The sequence below is a fragment of the Mustela nivalis genome, assembly GCF_964662115.1.
Source record: "Mustela nivalis genome assembly, chromosome: 16".
Lineage (NCBI taxonomy): Eukaryota > Metazoa > Chordata > Mammalia > Carnivora > Mustelidae > Mustela > Mustela nivalis.
In genome coordinates, this window is record NC_139035.1 from 67176987 (window position 1) to 67191338 (window position 14352).

Below are 14352 nucleotides of genomic sequence, written 5' to 3' on the forward strand. Positions count from 1 at the left end.
CCACGTTCTCTGGGTCACATAGGCTAGTTTCGTGGCTTGCTGCAGGCAGAGATCAAACCTGATCTTTCTTTTGTGTGTCCTACAGAAATTTACTTAATACATCCTCATTGAAATTAATGAGCTCGCGTGTTCCACCAACCGAGAGCAAACGGGCTGCCGTCTCGGCAGGAGACACGGTGCTGGATAGTGTGGACTTCCCTCAGGGAGGGGTATTCAGACAAGGAAAGGGAGACCCTGTAACACATAGGAGAGGAGCCCCCTCGTCCCCGCCTCGGATATATGACGCGGAGAGGGGGACGCTAGGATGCCCTCCGTTAGGGCCCACCAGCTCTGTGGGGCAGCCTTGACCACAGCCTCCGGTGTCCCCTCCCTCCCTAGGGGCTCTGAGAATAGCACACAGGAGGGGCAGGTGCTAGATGTGTGCCCCATCCCTTGGTGCTTGCAGAGGTGACGATACAAGGTTGGCTCAGAAAAGAGAAGGGACCCGGCTCCACGCCCAGACAAGCACGGCTCCTGACCCACAGCCCCCACACAAGCTCTGGGTTCTGTGTTCACACGTGTGGACATGCGCACCCCCACGCGAGCACCCAGACACACCTGCACACAGACACACGCTGCACAGGCAGCCTGCGCAACAACTCCACGGGGTCCTTTGTTCCTCGGCCGGAGGCTAGGAGGCCGGCCCGCGCGTGCTCTCGCGCACCAGAGCCTCAGAGTTTGCCTGCATTCCAGGACTCATGGCAATTATTTCTGGAATTCTGTGCTGGTGGTTTGGGGTCATCTCCTCCCTGCAAGGCCAGATCTAGAACTGGCTCCAGGGGACCCAGGGTGGGTCGGAATCTCCTGCAGCGCCTCGCACACCCGAGTTAGCTGGGAGAATGAATGGGTGAGAATGGAGCCTCGAGGACCGCAATCCCGCTAAAGGCGCGCAAGGGGGGTGCAGCCGGGCCGAGCACTGACAACGACCGAAGGCCCGGGAGGAGCCCAGCGCTGTGCTGGGACTTATTTTTCCATTTCAGAGATGAGGAAACCAGGGCTCAGCCGGAAATGATGGCCCAAGGGGCAGACGCGAGAGGCCTGTGTGCCCCCTGGTTCTGCCCCAGACGCCCGGGAAGCCTCAAAGTGCGGTTTAGTCAACACGCCCTCCCTGGGCTTCGGGCCTGGGCAGCGCTGGGGGCCGGGCACTGGGGTGCCGGGGCAGGGGGTGGGGTGGGGGACGATGACAAAGAGAAGAGAGAGACTTGTGCTCCAAGGCCCTGAAGTGGCGGGATCTGCCGCCCACACACCTTTCTGGCCGGAAGGCAGATGGTGAGGGGTGGGGTAGGGTGGGCATAACCAGCTCTTTCCAAGCAAAATGGCTCAAGGAAGGGCCTGGGCCTTACTTCTGGATCAGGCCTGCAGACAGGAGGAGGAAGAGGAGGGCCGGTGCGCAGAAACCTAGCTTGGCCAACACCAGTGTCAGAGGAAGAGGGGAGCCCCCTGAACAAAGGACATTTGCCTGCGGGACAGCCGGAGAAGGGCTCGCGGAACTGTCCCAGGGAACCTGGCTCCTAGGAGCCCGCCCCTGGGCTCCTCAGCCGCCTGGGCAGCCTGGCCGTCCCCACCCTGCGTGGACATGCCCCAGTCTATAGGCAGGCGCGCCCCTGTGCCACAGGTCCACATGCGCTCACACCCCCATAGCCTGTCCTCCAGACACACAGCTTCACGTCTGCCTCTCCCAGCCCCAGCCTCAGGTGTGGGTCTGGAGCCTCAGCGGGACCCGAGGATGGACGCGGGGTGCATGAACACATCCAAGGGGCTGATTTGTCTTTGTTGGATGTGTGAGGTGGGCCCCACAGGGACCTCCGTCTCCCCTACCCGGCTCCTTAATCTATCCCTTCCCGTTCAGCAGCTGCCCCCTCCCCACTCACACACACTTGTTTCTGTCCTTTGTTTGCCAAATCCCCAAGGCTTCTTTGGTCATTAACCTCCTGCTTTAATTAGCTTAGTAGAGAGGAAGGGGGAATCAGGGCAAATTCAGGGCTGGGTGTCAAGGGGGAATCTTGTTTCGGTGGGGACAGGAAGGCTCAGACCAGCTGGTGACAAAAATGCCTGGCTCACAGTAAGTCCCATGGAGCTGGCTGCTATTTCTCTTATTAAGGTGAAAACCAGTCACCCAGGCCACAGAGTAGGAGCCACCCCCCCCCCACCAGGTGAGAGCCTCCAGTCCCCAGGGGCACAGGTTCCCCAATCCCTGTTCCTGGGGCAGAGGGACCAGGGACAAGAACCCACCTCTCCACCCCCTCTCCCACTCAAGCCATAAAACTTGTTAATGTTACGTGACCTCCCCCATCCAGGGGGAACCCCTGCCCAACGCTGGGGCCCTCCAGGGGCTCCTCGCAGTCTCCCCTCCCCTAGACCTTCTGCTGAGCTGAGCGGGAGTGGGAGCCCGGCAGGGTGCCAACCCCTCCCGAGACCCTCCAGGGTCCCCAACCTCCCCACGGTGCTCAAACCCACTCTTCCCAAGAACCGGCTTAGTGAGCTGGGCTGCACAGCTGGCCCTCGTGGCCTCACAGTGCGGCCTCTGTGAGGCCACCTCCTTGGCTCCCTGCCTCCAGGCAGGACTTTACCTCACAAACCAGTTCAGATGTTTGGTTTCCAAGGCGCCCCAGAAAAGGACACCTTGTCACGGCAGGCTCACCCACCCATTCCCAAACAGTTATTTTGGGAAATTCTCCTTAAAGCCCAGCGTCCAGGCCTCAGGCTGCAGCGCCTTCCGCCGTGGTCGCGGAACCGGCATGAGAAGGGCGACAAAAGAGAGGCTGGAGGTCCGGGGCATGGGGAGGAGGGCAGGAGACACCGCATCACACTCCGACTGCCCCAACTCCCTCCAGAAGTACCCAACTGTCCAATTCATGCCTCAGAAACTTATTTTTTACTCTCACCAAATGTCCAGAGTCAAAGGAGCTGCAGTAATGGGTTTTCAGTGGCGGGGGGGGGGGCGTGGAATGATGGTGGAGGCCAAAGAGCAGACCCCCCCAAGCCCCCAGCCGTCCGCGGGGCGCGGGCCTGAAGCAAGTTTGGGTCCCGAGTCGACCCCGTCTCCCCTCCCTCCTTCTGCCGAGCCCTGCGCTCAGGGCTCTCCCCCGAAACCGTTCAGTCCCATCTTGCCTTTAAGACTCCCCCTGCCTCCCCGCTCCCGGCGCTCCGCTTCCCCCTCTCCCTGCGCCCGCCCATCCTCCACAGTCCGCCCGCTCCCCTCGGCCGCTCGGAAGGACGAGAACTAACTCACCTCCCAGTCGGTGCCGCTCAGATCTCCGAGACTGGGGGGCGGGAGGGCATGGGGGGCGGCCTGCCGCTCGGTGGGGAGCGCACCCCGTCTTTTGCCAGGGGGTCCCGCCCTCCAGCCCCGCAGCCCATCCTGGCCTCCACCGCGCGCACGGCCCGGCGGCGCCCGCATCGCGCTGCGGGCTTTGTCTGCTCTGCGGAGAGGCTGTCCCCGCGGCCCGCAGCCGGGACGACTCCGGGGGAGGGAGGGGCGGGGAGGCCGCGCGCGGGGAGGGGGCGAGGCCGGGGAGGGGGCCGCCGCGACCCGGCCGGGCGGCTCCCGCCCCTCGCCCCCTCATTACCATAAGAAGGGGGGACCCGGGCCGGCCGGGAGGGGGCGGGGTAGGGGTGGCGGTTGGGGGGGTGGGATCCCGTCTGGGGAGGGGGCGCTCCGCTAGCCTTTTCCAACCCGCTCCGTTTCCGTCCCCCGCGCCCGCCCCTCGGAGAAATTAGGGACCTCGCCTTCCACCCCGCCCCCCCCCCCCCGCTTCGCCTCCGAGCCGGGCTAGAGACCGAAGGCACGTCCCCATCCTCCGCGGGGCTGGCAGCCCGAGCCCGCGCCCCCGAGGGCGGGAAACTACAACTCCCGGCATGCCCCGGGCGCCCCCGCGGCCCCCCCGCAGTTCCATGCTGCTCCATCCAGTTCATTTAAAACAAAAGAGTTTGAGCGCTGGAAGGGGCTGGGCTCGACTGGGGGCCACTGGGCGCCGCTCCCGGACCGGGGCTTGGTGCGGGAGCCCGAGAGGGGCGTCTGGACGGCGGGGTCTAGAGCCGCCCGGGTCGGAGGCGGGAGGGGTGGGGGCAGAGATCCCGCAGCCCCCCGCCCCCCGTCACCCCCGAGAGGAAAGGAGAGCTGCTTCCTCGGTTTTGCTTCTCTTTCCCCCCACCCCCACCCCGGGGGCTGGGGCGAGGGGAGTCGGGTTACAGGGTGTTTGGGGAGGGGGGCTTAGGGGGAGGGTCTATCTTTCTATCTCGCTTTCTTCCCCCCTCCCCAGTTCTTTGTTCCCCCCTCCCCACACGCCCCCCTCCTCTCCCCTCCCCTCCTCGCTCCTCTTTTCCCTTCCACCACCTCTCTCCCTCTCTCCCCCAGCTTTTGTTTCGCCATGCCTAGTCTAGTGGTATCTGGAATAATGGAAAGAAATGGGGGCTTTGGAGAACTAGGATGTTTCGGGGGAAGCGCTAAGGACCGAGGGTTGCTGGAAGACGAGCGCGCCCTTCAGCTGGCTCTCGATCAGCTCTGCCTCCTGGGTTTGGGGGAGCCCCCCGCCCCCACGGCGGGCGAGGACGGGGGAGGTGGGGGGGGCGGCGCCCCCGCGCAGCCGGCCGCCCCCCCGCAGCCGGCCCCGCCGCCGCCGCCCGCGGCGCCCCCGGCCGCCCCGCCGGCGGCCCCCGCGGCGCAGACGCCCCAGCCCCCCACCGCCCCCAAAGGGGCCAGCGACGCCAAGCTCTGCGCTCTCTACAAAGAGGCCGAGCTGCGCCTGAAGGGCAGCAGCAACACCACCGAGTGTGTCCCCGTGCCCACCTCCGAGCACGTGGCCGAGATCGTGGGCAGGCAAGGTAAGCGGGCGGCGGGACCGCGGAGAGGGACTAGAGTGGGGGGCACCCCATCCCAGCACCGAAAGTTCATTTCCTCTCTCCTTGCCCGCCTCTGGCTCTGTCCCTTCCCCACAAAGGGGGACCCGCCCCCTACCCCGATTCCCGAGTGCCACAAAGTTCCCTGCCGCCCCCAGTCGGGACTGTTCTTCAGATAGTTCCTTCCCGAGGGCCCTGCCTGCAGACAAAGAAATACCCTCTCCTCCAGAGAGGGAGAAGGGAGGGGATGGGTCTCCCAATGCCGGGAGGCTGTCCGGCGGGGATGTCCACTCCTGGCCCGAAAAACTGGCAGAATGTGCAAAGAGTTACTCAGAGGCCCCTGCTCCGGGATCCGCTGGTGGGCTGGGGAGGGGGCACCCCTGGGACCCCCTACAGCTGGAGTTACAGACTTTGGGGGAGACCTGGCCAGGGAAGCCAGACTGAGTATCTGTCTCTTTGTTGGGCTGAGTGCAGGAATGGAAGGGGGTGTGGCTCATGGGAGGGTCCCAGCCCAGGGGAGAGGTGGGGAGGGGGGCTGCTGGGAGGAGGGAGTCCTGTGGTCACCCACACACCAAAGTTGAACGGTCTGTGGGGTTTGGGAAGGGTTGCCTCCGGAGAAGTGCGGCGTCCTGGCGTGGACCTGTCCTCCTCTCTCTCAGGCTTTTGTTCTGGGCTGGCCACGGCCAGGGGCCAGAGGCCTGGAGAGGGGTCTCTCCTAGTACAAGAGTAGGACAGGGCAGGAGGGGGCATGCCGGGCGGGTGGGGGGGGCAAGAAACCTTCACGTGGAGCCTTGGTCGGAGGGCGTGTGTCTGGGTGTGCTGTGGGGTGGGGGGTGTAGAATTAACCCAGCCTAGTGTGTCTGATACCACACCCTCCTGGGCTCCAGCATCCCTGGGCGGGTGCGGGTCGGAGTATTGGTGAGGGTCCAGATTTAGCAGACGGGATCTTGGGGACCTTTCCCTCTCCCCGTTTCCCAGAGGAGAGTGGGGGGGGGGCGGGATTTGGAAATTGCAGGAGGGCTGGGCTGGGGAGGTCTGGGGTGGGGGAGGAGCGGGGGAGGAGCTGTCCCACAGTGGGGAACAATAGAGGGGCTGCATTCCGGCTGGGAGTGAGGGAGGAGGCCGGCTGCCGGCAGGGTGGGGGAGAGGGGAGGCGAGCCAGGGGGGCACCCCCCCAGCAGCACACCCAGTCTCATCTCCCCGAAGTGCTTGGAGGTTGGGGGCATTTTGCAGTGAGATCCAGAATGGAGGAAGGGAAGATACCACTCCCCATGCACGGCCCTCATCCCTCTGGGGTGCTCCATCTCCTGAGATTTCTGGTTCAAAAAGTTGGATCTCCTCTTGTTGCCAGAAACTAGGGACCTGGAGCCCTGGAACTGGGTGGGGACACTGATATCTTCCCTTGGGCGGCTGGCCTTGGGGGGGCCCCAGGATTTTATGGAGTCATCCTTCTGCCTCTCAGCACATGGGCCTGTCTCTCTTACAAGTGGGGGCATATCTCCTATTCTAAGAAAAGAGGCTTCCCCTTGGTCCTTAAGTACGTGGAAGTCCTTTCTCTTGTCTGACCTCCCTCCCCCGCTGCAGTGCCAACACGCCTCTTTCTGACCTCTAGAAAGGTGAAGTCCCATGGCCTTCCCTTCCAGACATGCTTGTCCAGGGCTCCAAACCCCAGGGTGAGGCCCACCGGTTCTGCACCCCCGGGCCCCACCTGTCTGCCTCACCCCAAACCCGAAGATACCCAGCTCCCACTTAAGTTGATGGACCCAGAACTTAGAGCCAGCACCCAGGTGCCTCTCAGAGGCTGTGGGAGTAGAGAGTCGTAGGAGGAGGAGTCCAGGCCCCTCACCCCTTGGTGCCTTACACTTAGGATGAACGCTGACTGCATTAAAGCAGCAAGGGTGTGGGCTTGACAACAGGTAGGACTTCTCAGCTGCCCAGAGGTCTGAAGACAAAAAGGGAGGAGCAAATTCTCCTTCCTGAGGTCTCTAGAAGGTGAGGAGCTCCGCCCCTAATCCACTGCATCCCCCCCCCTCTCCCCAGGCCAGTCCAGGGGGTTAGAGAAGAAGCATCTGGAGTGAAGGAAGGATGCAGGAAGCCCCTGAGCTCACCGCAGGCCTGGGGCTGGAGGCCCCGGGCAGCGTCAGAGAGCCCGGACGGACGGCTGGCCTTGGTTTTGGGGGGAAGAGGTCATGTGGTGGGGGAATGAGAAAGGGGTCAGGGAGTGTGTACCTGGAGAGGGGTGTGAACATGTGTGCGGGTGCCTGGGGGGCAAAAGTTGTGGGTGTGTGAAGGAGCGTGCCCTTTGAGGGCCGGGGATGTTGGAGGTTGGAGCGTGGGGTGTATGGAAGGTCAAACACAGGCCATCCGTGTGTGTGTGTGTGTGTGTGGTGGCACATGTGTGCACGGGCATGTGCACGCGTGTGCACCCTGGGTGTGCCCCGCCAGTACTGTTTAGATAAAGGCACACAGGGCATCGTGACTCTTAGGTCCATGTGTGTGCGAACTCACACACGTGTAGCATGTGTGCGCCGAGAAAGCGCGTGAGCCTGGCTTTGCGTGAAGCTCGGGGCAGGGAGAGGGAACTTGGGAGAGGAGGAGAGGATCCCGCCCGTGGGCCATCGTGGGGCCGCAGCCTCGAGAGACGCCGTGGCGGTGCCCGCCTCCGTGGCGGTGCCGGCCTCCGCGGCTCCTCTTCCCCTTCTCTCTCTTTGTCTCTCTTTGTCTCGGCTCTTTCTCTTCCTGCCTCTCCCTGCAGTCTTCGAGCTGGAACCCACTCCTGCTTCAGAGCACGAGGATGGGTCCCCCCAGAGCCTCAGTCCCCAGCCCGGTTCGTCTCCCCCGCCCCCAGCAGACAGGGTGGCCGGAGTGTTCATGGGGGGTCAGGGGTGGGCCCTCAGACATCATTCTCGGCATCTTCATACTTCTTTTCCTCTCCAAACTCTGGTTCTCAGACCCTTCCCAGTCTCCCACACTCAGCTAGCTGCTGCAAACTTGCTGTGAATCTGCGGCCCTCTGAGAGGCATTCATGAGTGGAAGGCATGGGAGGGGGTCATAGGTCACACAGCAAATGGGTGCCAGTGGTCCCTGAGTAGACCGGAGGACACTTATAATGAATGGAGCTCAAGTCAGGAGTAGATTGGGGGGTTCTTGAGTACTTTGGGGTTCTGTGGAGAGCTCAAGGTCAGTGACAGGCTCCGGTGGTGGGAGGGAGGGGTGTGTGAGGAAGTGATCTGGAAGTCTGCGAGTGGCCAGGAATCAGAAATTGAGGGCAGGGCGCATGGTTGGGTGGAGTTAGTCGATTTGAGGTTAGCAGCTTGTCTGGGAGGGTCAGTGGCTTTTTTCCTGGTTGCAAGGAGTGACTGGGTTGGGAGGGTCCTGCGTGGAGCTGGAGGGAAGGCTGGCACGTTTGGAGATCTGTGGTTGACGTGGCGGAGATCTGAGAGGCTCTGGGCGGACTGCTGGAGGCGGGGTGCGCTCGTCCCCGCGGCCGGCAGTGGTGATGGGGGAGCGGACTGGCCCGGGCGCAGACCTTCTTGCCCTGTGAGTTTCCTTCTCTCTGCACCCCCCCCCCCCAATCCCAGGCTGCAAGATTAAGGCTCTGAGGGCCAAGACCAACACGTACATCAAGACGCCGGTGCGCGGCGAGGAGCCCGTGTTCATGGTGACCGGACGGCGGGAGGACGTGGCCACAGCCCGACGGGAGATCATCTCGGCGGCCGAGCACTTCTCCATGATCCGCGCCTCGCGCAACAAGTCCGGCGCCGCCTTCGGCGTGGCTCCCGCCCTGCCCGGCCAGGTGACCATTCGCGTGCGGGTGCCCTACCGCGTGGTGGGGCTGGTGGTGGGCCCCAAGGGGGCCACCATCAAGCGCATCCAGCAGCAGACCAACACGTACATCATCACGCCGAGCCGCGACCGCGACCCGGTGTTCGAGATCACGGGGGCGCCGGGGAATGTGGAGCGCGCGCGCGAGGAGATCGAGACGCACATCGCCGTGCGCACCGGCAAGATCCTCGAGTACAACAACGAGAACGACTTCCTGGCGGGGAGCCCCGACGCCGGGCTGGACAGCCGCTACTCCGAGGCCTGGCGGGTGCACCCACCCGGCTGCAAGCCGCTCTCCACCTTCCGCCAGAACAGCCTGGGCTGCATCGGCGACTGCGCCGTGGACTCGGGCTTCGAGGCGCCGCGCCTGGGCGAGCAGGGCGGGGACTTCGGCTACGGCGGCTACCTGTTCCCGGGCTACGGCGTGGGCAAGCAGGACGTGTACTACGGCGTGGCCGAGACCAGCCCCCCGCTCTGGGCGGGCCAGGAGAACGCCACGCCCACCTCGGTGCTCTTCTCCTCCGCCTCCTCGTCCTCGTCGTCGTCCGCCAAGGCCCGCGCCGCGCCCCCGGGGGCGCACCGGTCCCCCGCCGCCTCCGCGGGGCCGGAGCTGGCCGGCCTGCCCAGACGCCCGCCGGGGGAGCCGCTGCAGGGCTTCTCCAAACTGGGCGGCGGCCTGCGGAGCCCCGGCGGCGGGCGGGACTGCATGGTGTGCTTCGAGAGCGAGGTGACCGCCGCCCTGGTCCCCTGCGGACACAACCTCTTCTGCATGGAGTGCGCAGTACGCATCTGCGAGAGGACGGACCCGGAGTGTCCCGTCTGCCACATCACAGCCACGCAAGCCATCCGAATATTCTCCTAAACCCCCTGCCCCCGGCCTCCGGGCTCCCTCCCTGGGCCGAGGGCGCCCCCACCCCCACCCCCACCCTCCCGCCCTGGATCTGTTTTCCACCCGGGCCTTTTGGAAATCAGTGGGCTCAGTGGGCAAGGTGCTTTGACGTACTCGATCCGTGGGGAGGGGTCAGGGAGGCGACGGTGGCTGAGGGGGTGGGGTGGGCCACCTTCAGAGCCTCTGGCCACCCCGTCCAGGAAAGGTTGGGAGGGGGCCAGGCAGGAAATTTTACTAGAGTTACAACTCTGATACCTCAACACACCCTTCTATCTGGAAGCAGCTACGAGAAACTTTTGTTTGGCCAGAGGGGGCCCCGCTAAGGCATCCTGACCCCCTCTGCCCAGCCCCCCATCTGCGCCACACCACCCCTTCCTCTCTGGGGGGGATTGGGTAAAGGGAGGGGGAGCATTACCATCTGTATCTGGAGGTGCTCTTTCCAGCCCGCTCTGGCCCTGACCTTTGACCTCCTTATGTGACCCTTAAAATCACCCCCCCACCCTCCCCAATGCCATATCCCGTTTGGGCATCTGCTCCTGAGTTTCCAGTGGTCTGAGGGAGTTGGGGCCCTTTCAGAAGTCTGCACAGATTCCCTGGGGTTGGAGGGGAGGCGTGTCCATCCATAAAGGGCTCAGAGCTGGATGGAGGGGTGTGGAGAGCGAGCACCTCTCACCCTCTCCTCCCCACCCCTCCTCCCCCTGGGCTGGCCTCGCCTCTCCTCCTCCACCAGCTCTCCCCTTTGCTTCCCCTTGACAGCTGTGGCTGTCGTCCCCAGCTCTGTCCTCCTCTGTCTCTCTTCCCTCCCCTCCTTCCTGGCCCTTCTAGTCCAACTTTGGGCTCACCACCCCCCTGGGGAGAAGTAGGGGAGAAGAGCATTTGGATGAACCCCCCCTAATTCCTCTTCTGGCACCTGGAGGCCCTCCCCACTCCTCCAAAGAAACACCTCGAATTCTTGATAGAATGTATCCCCATTCTCAGTGAAAATTTGAGGAGGGGACTAATACTGGGGTACATCAGGGGTCAAACCTCTGCCTCTACCATCTTTGGGCATTGTATTTAGGGAGCAGTTCTTGGGCTGGATCTTCTGGCGGCAGGCGGAGGAGAGACAGGGTCGCGCGTCTGCTGTTCAAGGGGCTGGAAGGAGCCTGAGGCAGGTGGAGAGGCTGGTACACGGAGGGGCTGCCCCTCCCCCTGCCTCTCCCAGGGCCTGCGCCCCCTCTCTGGACCTGACCCAAACCCCTATTAGCAAACAAATCATGAAGTCTCTGTCCCACCCTTCGTGGTTGTGGGGAGAGGCTGGGTCTTCAGAGAGAGTTCAGTCCTGGACCAGGCGGGATTGGGGTGCGACATTCTGGTCCAGTATTGCTAACAAGCCTAGGACCCCGCCCCACCCCCACCCCCACTGCTTCCCTAAGGCTCACTTGGGGCTGCCACCAGCCTCCCACCCTCCTGGTTCCGCTGGCCGGGCCAGGAGAGGGTGGGGGATGGGAGTCCCTGGGGGGGTCCCAGGCGATTCTTGTATATAGTGGGGTGGGACTCTGTCCTGGGTGACCTCTGAGCACGTAGGCTCGGGGAGTCCCATTCTGTCTGCTGGAGAGGGGGCGCGGGGATGGAGGCACAGGGGTATTTCCTCCTCTCCTTCCTCCGGTGGTGAATTCACTCCCCCCTCCTCAGCCTGCCCCTCCAGACCACCAGCCAGGGAGGGGAGAGGAAGGAGTTCACAGTCAGGAAAGTGGCCTGTGACAACTTCCCTCCTTCCCGCCAACGTGAGCCATCCTGAGATGTGTGTACAATAGAAACCAAACCAAATGGGCGCCCTCGGTCGGTCGGTCGCCGAGGGGGTGGGGAGGGGGGTGGGAAGAAGGGATGTCTGTCTGTCGGTCCCCCTCCCCCTCTCCACTTCTTACCCACAAAGGCAGAAGACTGTTAGGCTAGGGGGCTCAGAGAATTCAGTCCCGCCCTGACTAATTGAGCCAAACCTAGAAACCAACGCAAAACACACATAGTGAGAGACAAAACAGAGGAGAGAAAGCGCGAGAGGGAGCGAGATAGGCGAACAACACAGAGGAGACAAAACAAAAATAGCAAAAAAAAAAAAAAAAAGCAGTTCTTTATAATTTAATATTCTATTTTAATAAAGGCGTTTATTACCGTATAAATGTAGCAAAGAACCTGGGCTAATATGAAAAAAAGACTTTTTATTAGGTAATTTATTATATGAAAAGGATATTTTATTTTATGATAAAGTGATCCTTAAAAAAAATAAAAAAACTTTAGAAGGTTTAGAATATATGTAGGGAGAGAAGAAGAAAAAAAAATACATTTGTATTCAGAGTTAAATCTTAAAAAAAAAAGTGTTTTTAATATATGTTCGGGTTTACGTTCCTTTTTTCCCCCACTTTTATTTGGGGAGGAATGTCATTTGCTTTTTGTGGGGAGCGTCCTGGGATGTGTGGTGGAGATGGGGGGCCTGGGGGAACCTGGTCCCTCTGGGGCCCAAGTAGATTGGATTTCACTCCATGGGCCCCCCTCCCCACGCCCCTCCCCCTCGGGGGAGCCGGCAGAGCCAAACAAAGAAAGGGATTAACAAGAAAGGAAGAGCGCTTGGACTGAGGATCCTGGGCTGCCCCCCCCCTCCCCTGCCCTGTCCCAGGGGCGAGTGGGGAGGGGAAGTCCAGAGCTGAGGCCTAGCAGGCCTGCGGGAACCCTCAGAGAGGTGCGAGATTTAAGAGAACTAGTTTTGTTTTGTTTTGTTTTGTTTAACCAAAAATGAGAGAGAGAGAGAGAAGAAAAAGAAAGAAACCGAGGGGTTTAAAAGAAAAGAATACTACAAAATAATAATTATTAATAATAATAATTCAAATTTATTTCATATAATCCTAGAGAAAAAGAAAGAATTACTAGTTACTTAGTAGATGATATTCAGATAGCTTAAAGTTTAGTAGCATCGAGGGCCCCTGGGTCCAGTAGAATGTATAAAAGTTGTAACGAGAGGAAAGTAGTTGAGGGAAGCGGTCAAGTGCACCCTGCATGTGGGGAGCCCCCATCTCCAGATACCGGGCAGGAGCAGGCCGCTAGCGGAGCTCGGAGCTTCTGGTCTGCTGGGGTTGATTCTGAGAATCCTTGGATTTTTAAATTGTAGGACAAACAGATGAGGGGCTCCGTCCCCTGGGTCTTTGAAAGATGGACACTGATCCATTTCAACTACATGGGAGCTGGGCCGGCCAGGGCGGAGGGGAAGGTGAGCGCCTTCGCCTGTGCCCTCGCCCCTGGGGGCCCACCACCCTGTTGGTCCCCAGGTTTCTGCAGAGCAGCCCTTACTCCTAAGTGCTGTGTCCTCTTGGGGCTCTCTGGGAGGGTGCAGGCTTCCCAGCTCAGACCCTCCCGGACCTGCTTCTCCCAGGCCCCAGGAAGTCCTTAAAGTGCAACCTTGATTCACCCCGCAGGGAATTGATTCAAGAGCCTGGTAGGTCATTCTAGAAACAAGACACACACACACTTCCCACCTTCCTGGAGCTTCATGAGGGCTGGGGGTCAGGCCCCTGTCCTCACTCCCACACGGTATCCCGCTTAGTTTTTGGCCTCCGTGGGATTAACCATCTCAGTCATGGCTCTTTCTCTGGGCCTGCTTTGTCTCCTAGAAGTTAGACTCCAAGAAGGACTTCCCACCCACTGGGGTACCGTGTAGACACTGTCCTTGAAGGCCTGGGAGAACTGGGGCCCCCAGGGGTATGAAGGCAGGGGGCGGGCAGCAGGACTGGGGGGGGCGCTGCCCCTAGCCCTGTGCTCTAGGCCACCTGCAGCTCTAAGTGTTCAGGACACAGCAGCGCCCCCGGGTGCCCTGCCCAGGGGGCACCTCGCCCTCCCCACAGGAAACCTGGGAGCGTGGCTTTGCATGTGAGAAATCACCTCCTGTTTTCTAGCACTTGCCTCCCACCAGCGGCTCAGGGCCGGCCCTCCGTCCCGCCCCAGGGAGCACAGGGGACCTGCTCCAGCGTCACACCTGAGGCTCTGTCGTGCCCCTCCCCGGCCCTCAGCCCCCAACACATCTCCCTCTCCCCGGTTTACTCTTCTCACCCCACCTAGGGAGAGTCCCCCCTGCTCTTTTTGTCCTAGAAACCCCGCTAGTTTGGGAAGGTAGAGTCTGGGGTGGGGAGGGCTTCCCCTTCCCGCCGGAGGGTGCGGGTGGGGTAGGGAGGGAGGGGAGACAGCCCTGGGGCAGGGGGTGGTCTCCACGGTAGAACGTAGAGTAGGATTGTGGTCAGACTTAATTTGAGGCATCTAGTGAGGACACGTAAAAATCCACCAAGGAAAAATATTTCAGAAACAAAATAAAGGCAGGAAACAAAACGAACCCATGGATAATCAAGTCAAAGTGAAGTTGCACAAAACGCAGAGAAACCAAGAAGGGGAGGGCGACTGTATTAAATGTGCTATTAAGAACTTAATTTTATTAAAAGTATTATTAATTAAGGCTCTGGCCTCTTTCTCCGCGTGTGGGTCTGACCTGTGGTGGGGCAGAGTGAGGGGCCACCTCAGGAATTGCCGGATGGAGGCAAGTGACTCCGGGGGCCCTGCCCCCTTGTGGGAAACGCCACAGGGCGCTGTTGGGCGCTGTTGGGCCTCCAGGTCCCTCCCGTCCCTCCCCATTTACCACCTAGTCCTCCCGGGGGTGGGGGTGGGGGGCGCAGCTTGTCCTGCAGAGTAGGGGCCGGCCAGGCCCAGGACCGATGCTGGGAGACTCTCCCCAGCCATCCCCC

General features: G+C 61.5%; 2 protein-coding genes across 2 annotated transcripts in view; one reads left to right on the forward strand and one right to left on the reverse strand.

The window, feature by feature from the left end:
* The window catches only part of SEMA4A (semaphorin 4A), a 78523-nt gene that overhangs the window by 61243 nt on the left and 2928 nt on the right, over window positions 1-14352 (reverse strand). The gene's annotated exons all lie outside the window — the stretch shown is intronic.
* Window positions 3273-14071, forward strand: MEX3A (mex-3 RNA binding family member A). Its single transcript, XM_082703406.1, has 2 exons — window positions 3273-4863; window positions 8460-14071. Exons 1-2 carry the CDS (start codon window positions 4410-4412, stop codon window positions 9563-9565), a joined length of 1560 nt encoding a protein of 519 aa, XP_082559532.1. The 5' UTR covers window positions 3273-4409; the 3' UTR covers window positions 9566-14071.

Bases quoted from the DNA above. Each gene is read 5' to 3' on its own strand.
- MEX3A (XM_082703406.1), top strand. From the start codon at position 4,410: ATGCCTAGTCTAGTGGTATCTGGAATAATGGAAAGAAATGGGGGCTTT. The intron at 4,864-8,459 runs GTAAGCGGGCGG...CCCCAATCCCAG, and splicing joins CGAGATCGTGGGCAGGCAAG to GCTGCAAGATTAAGGCTCTG.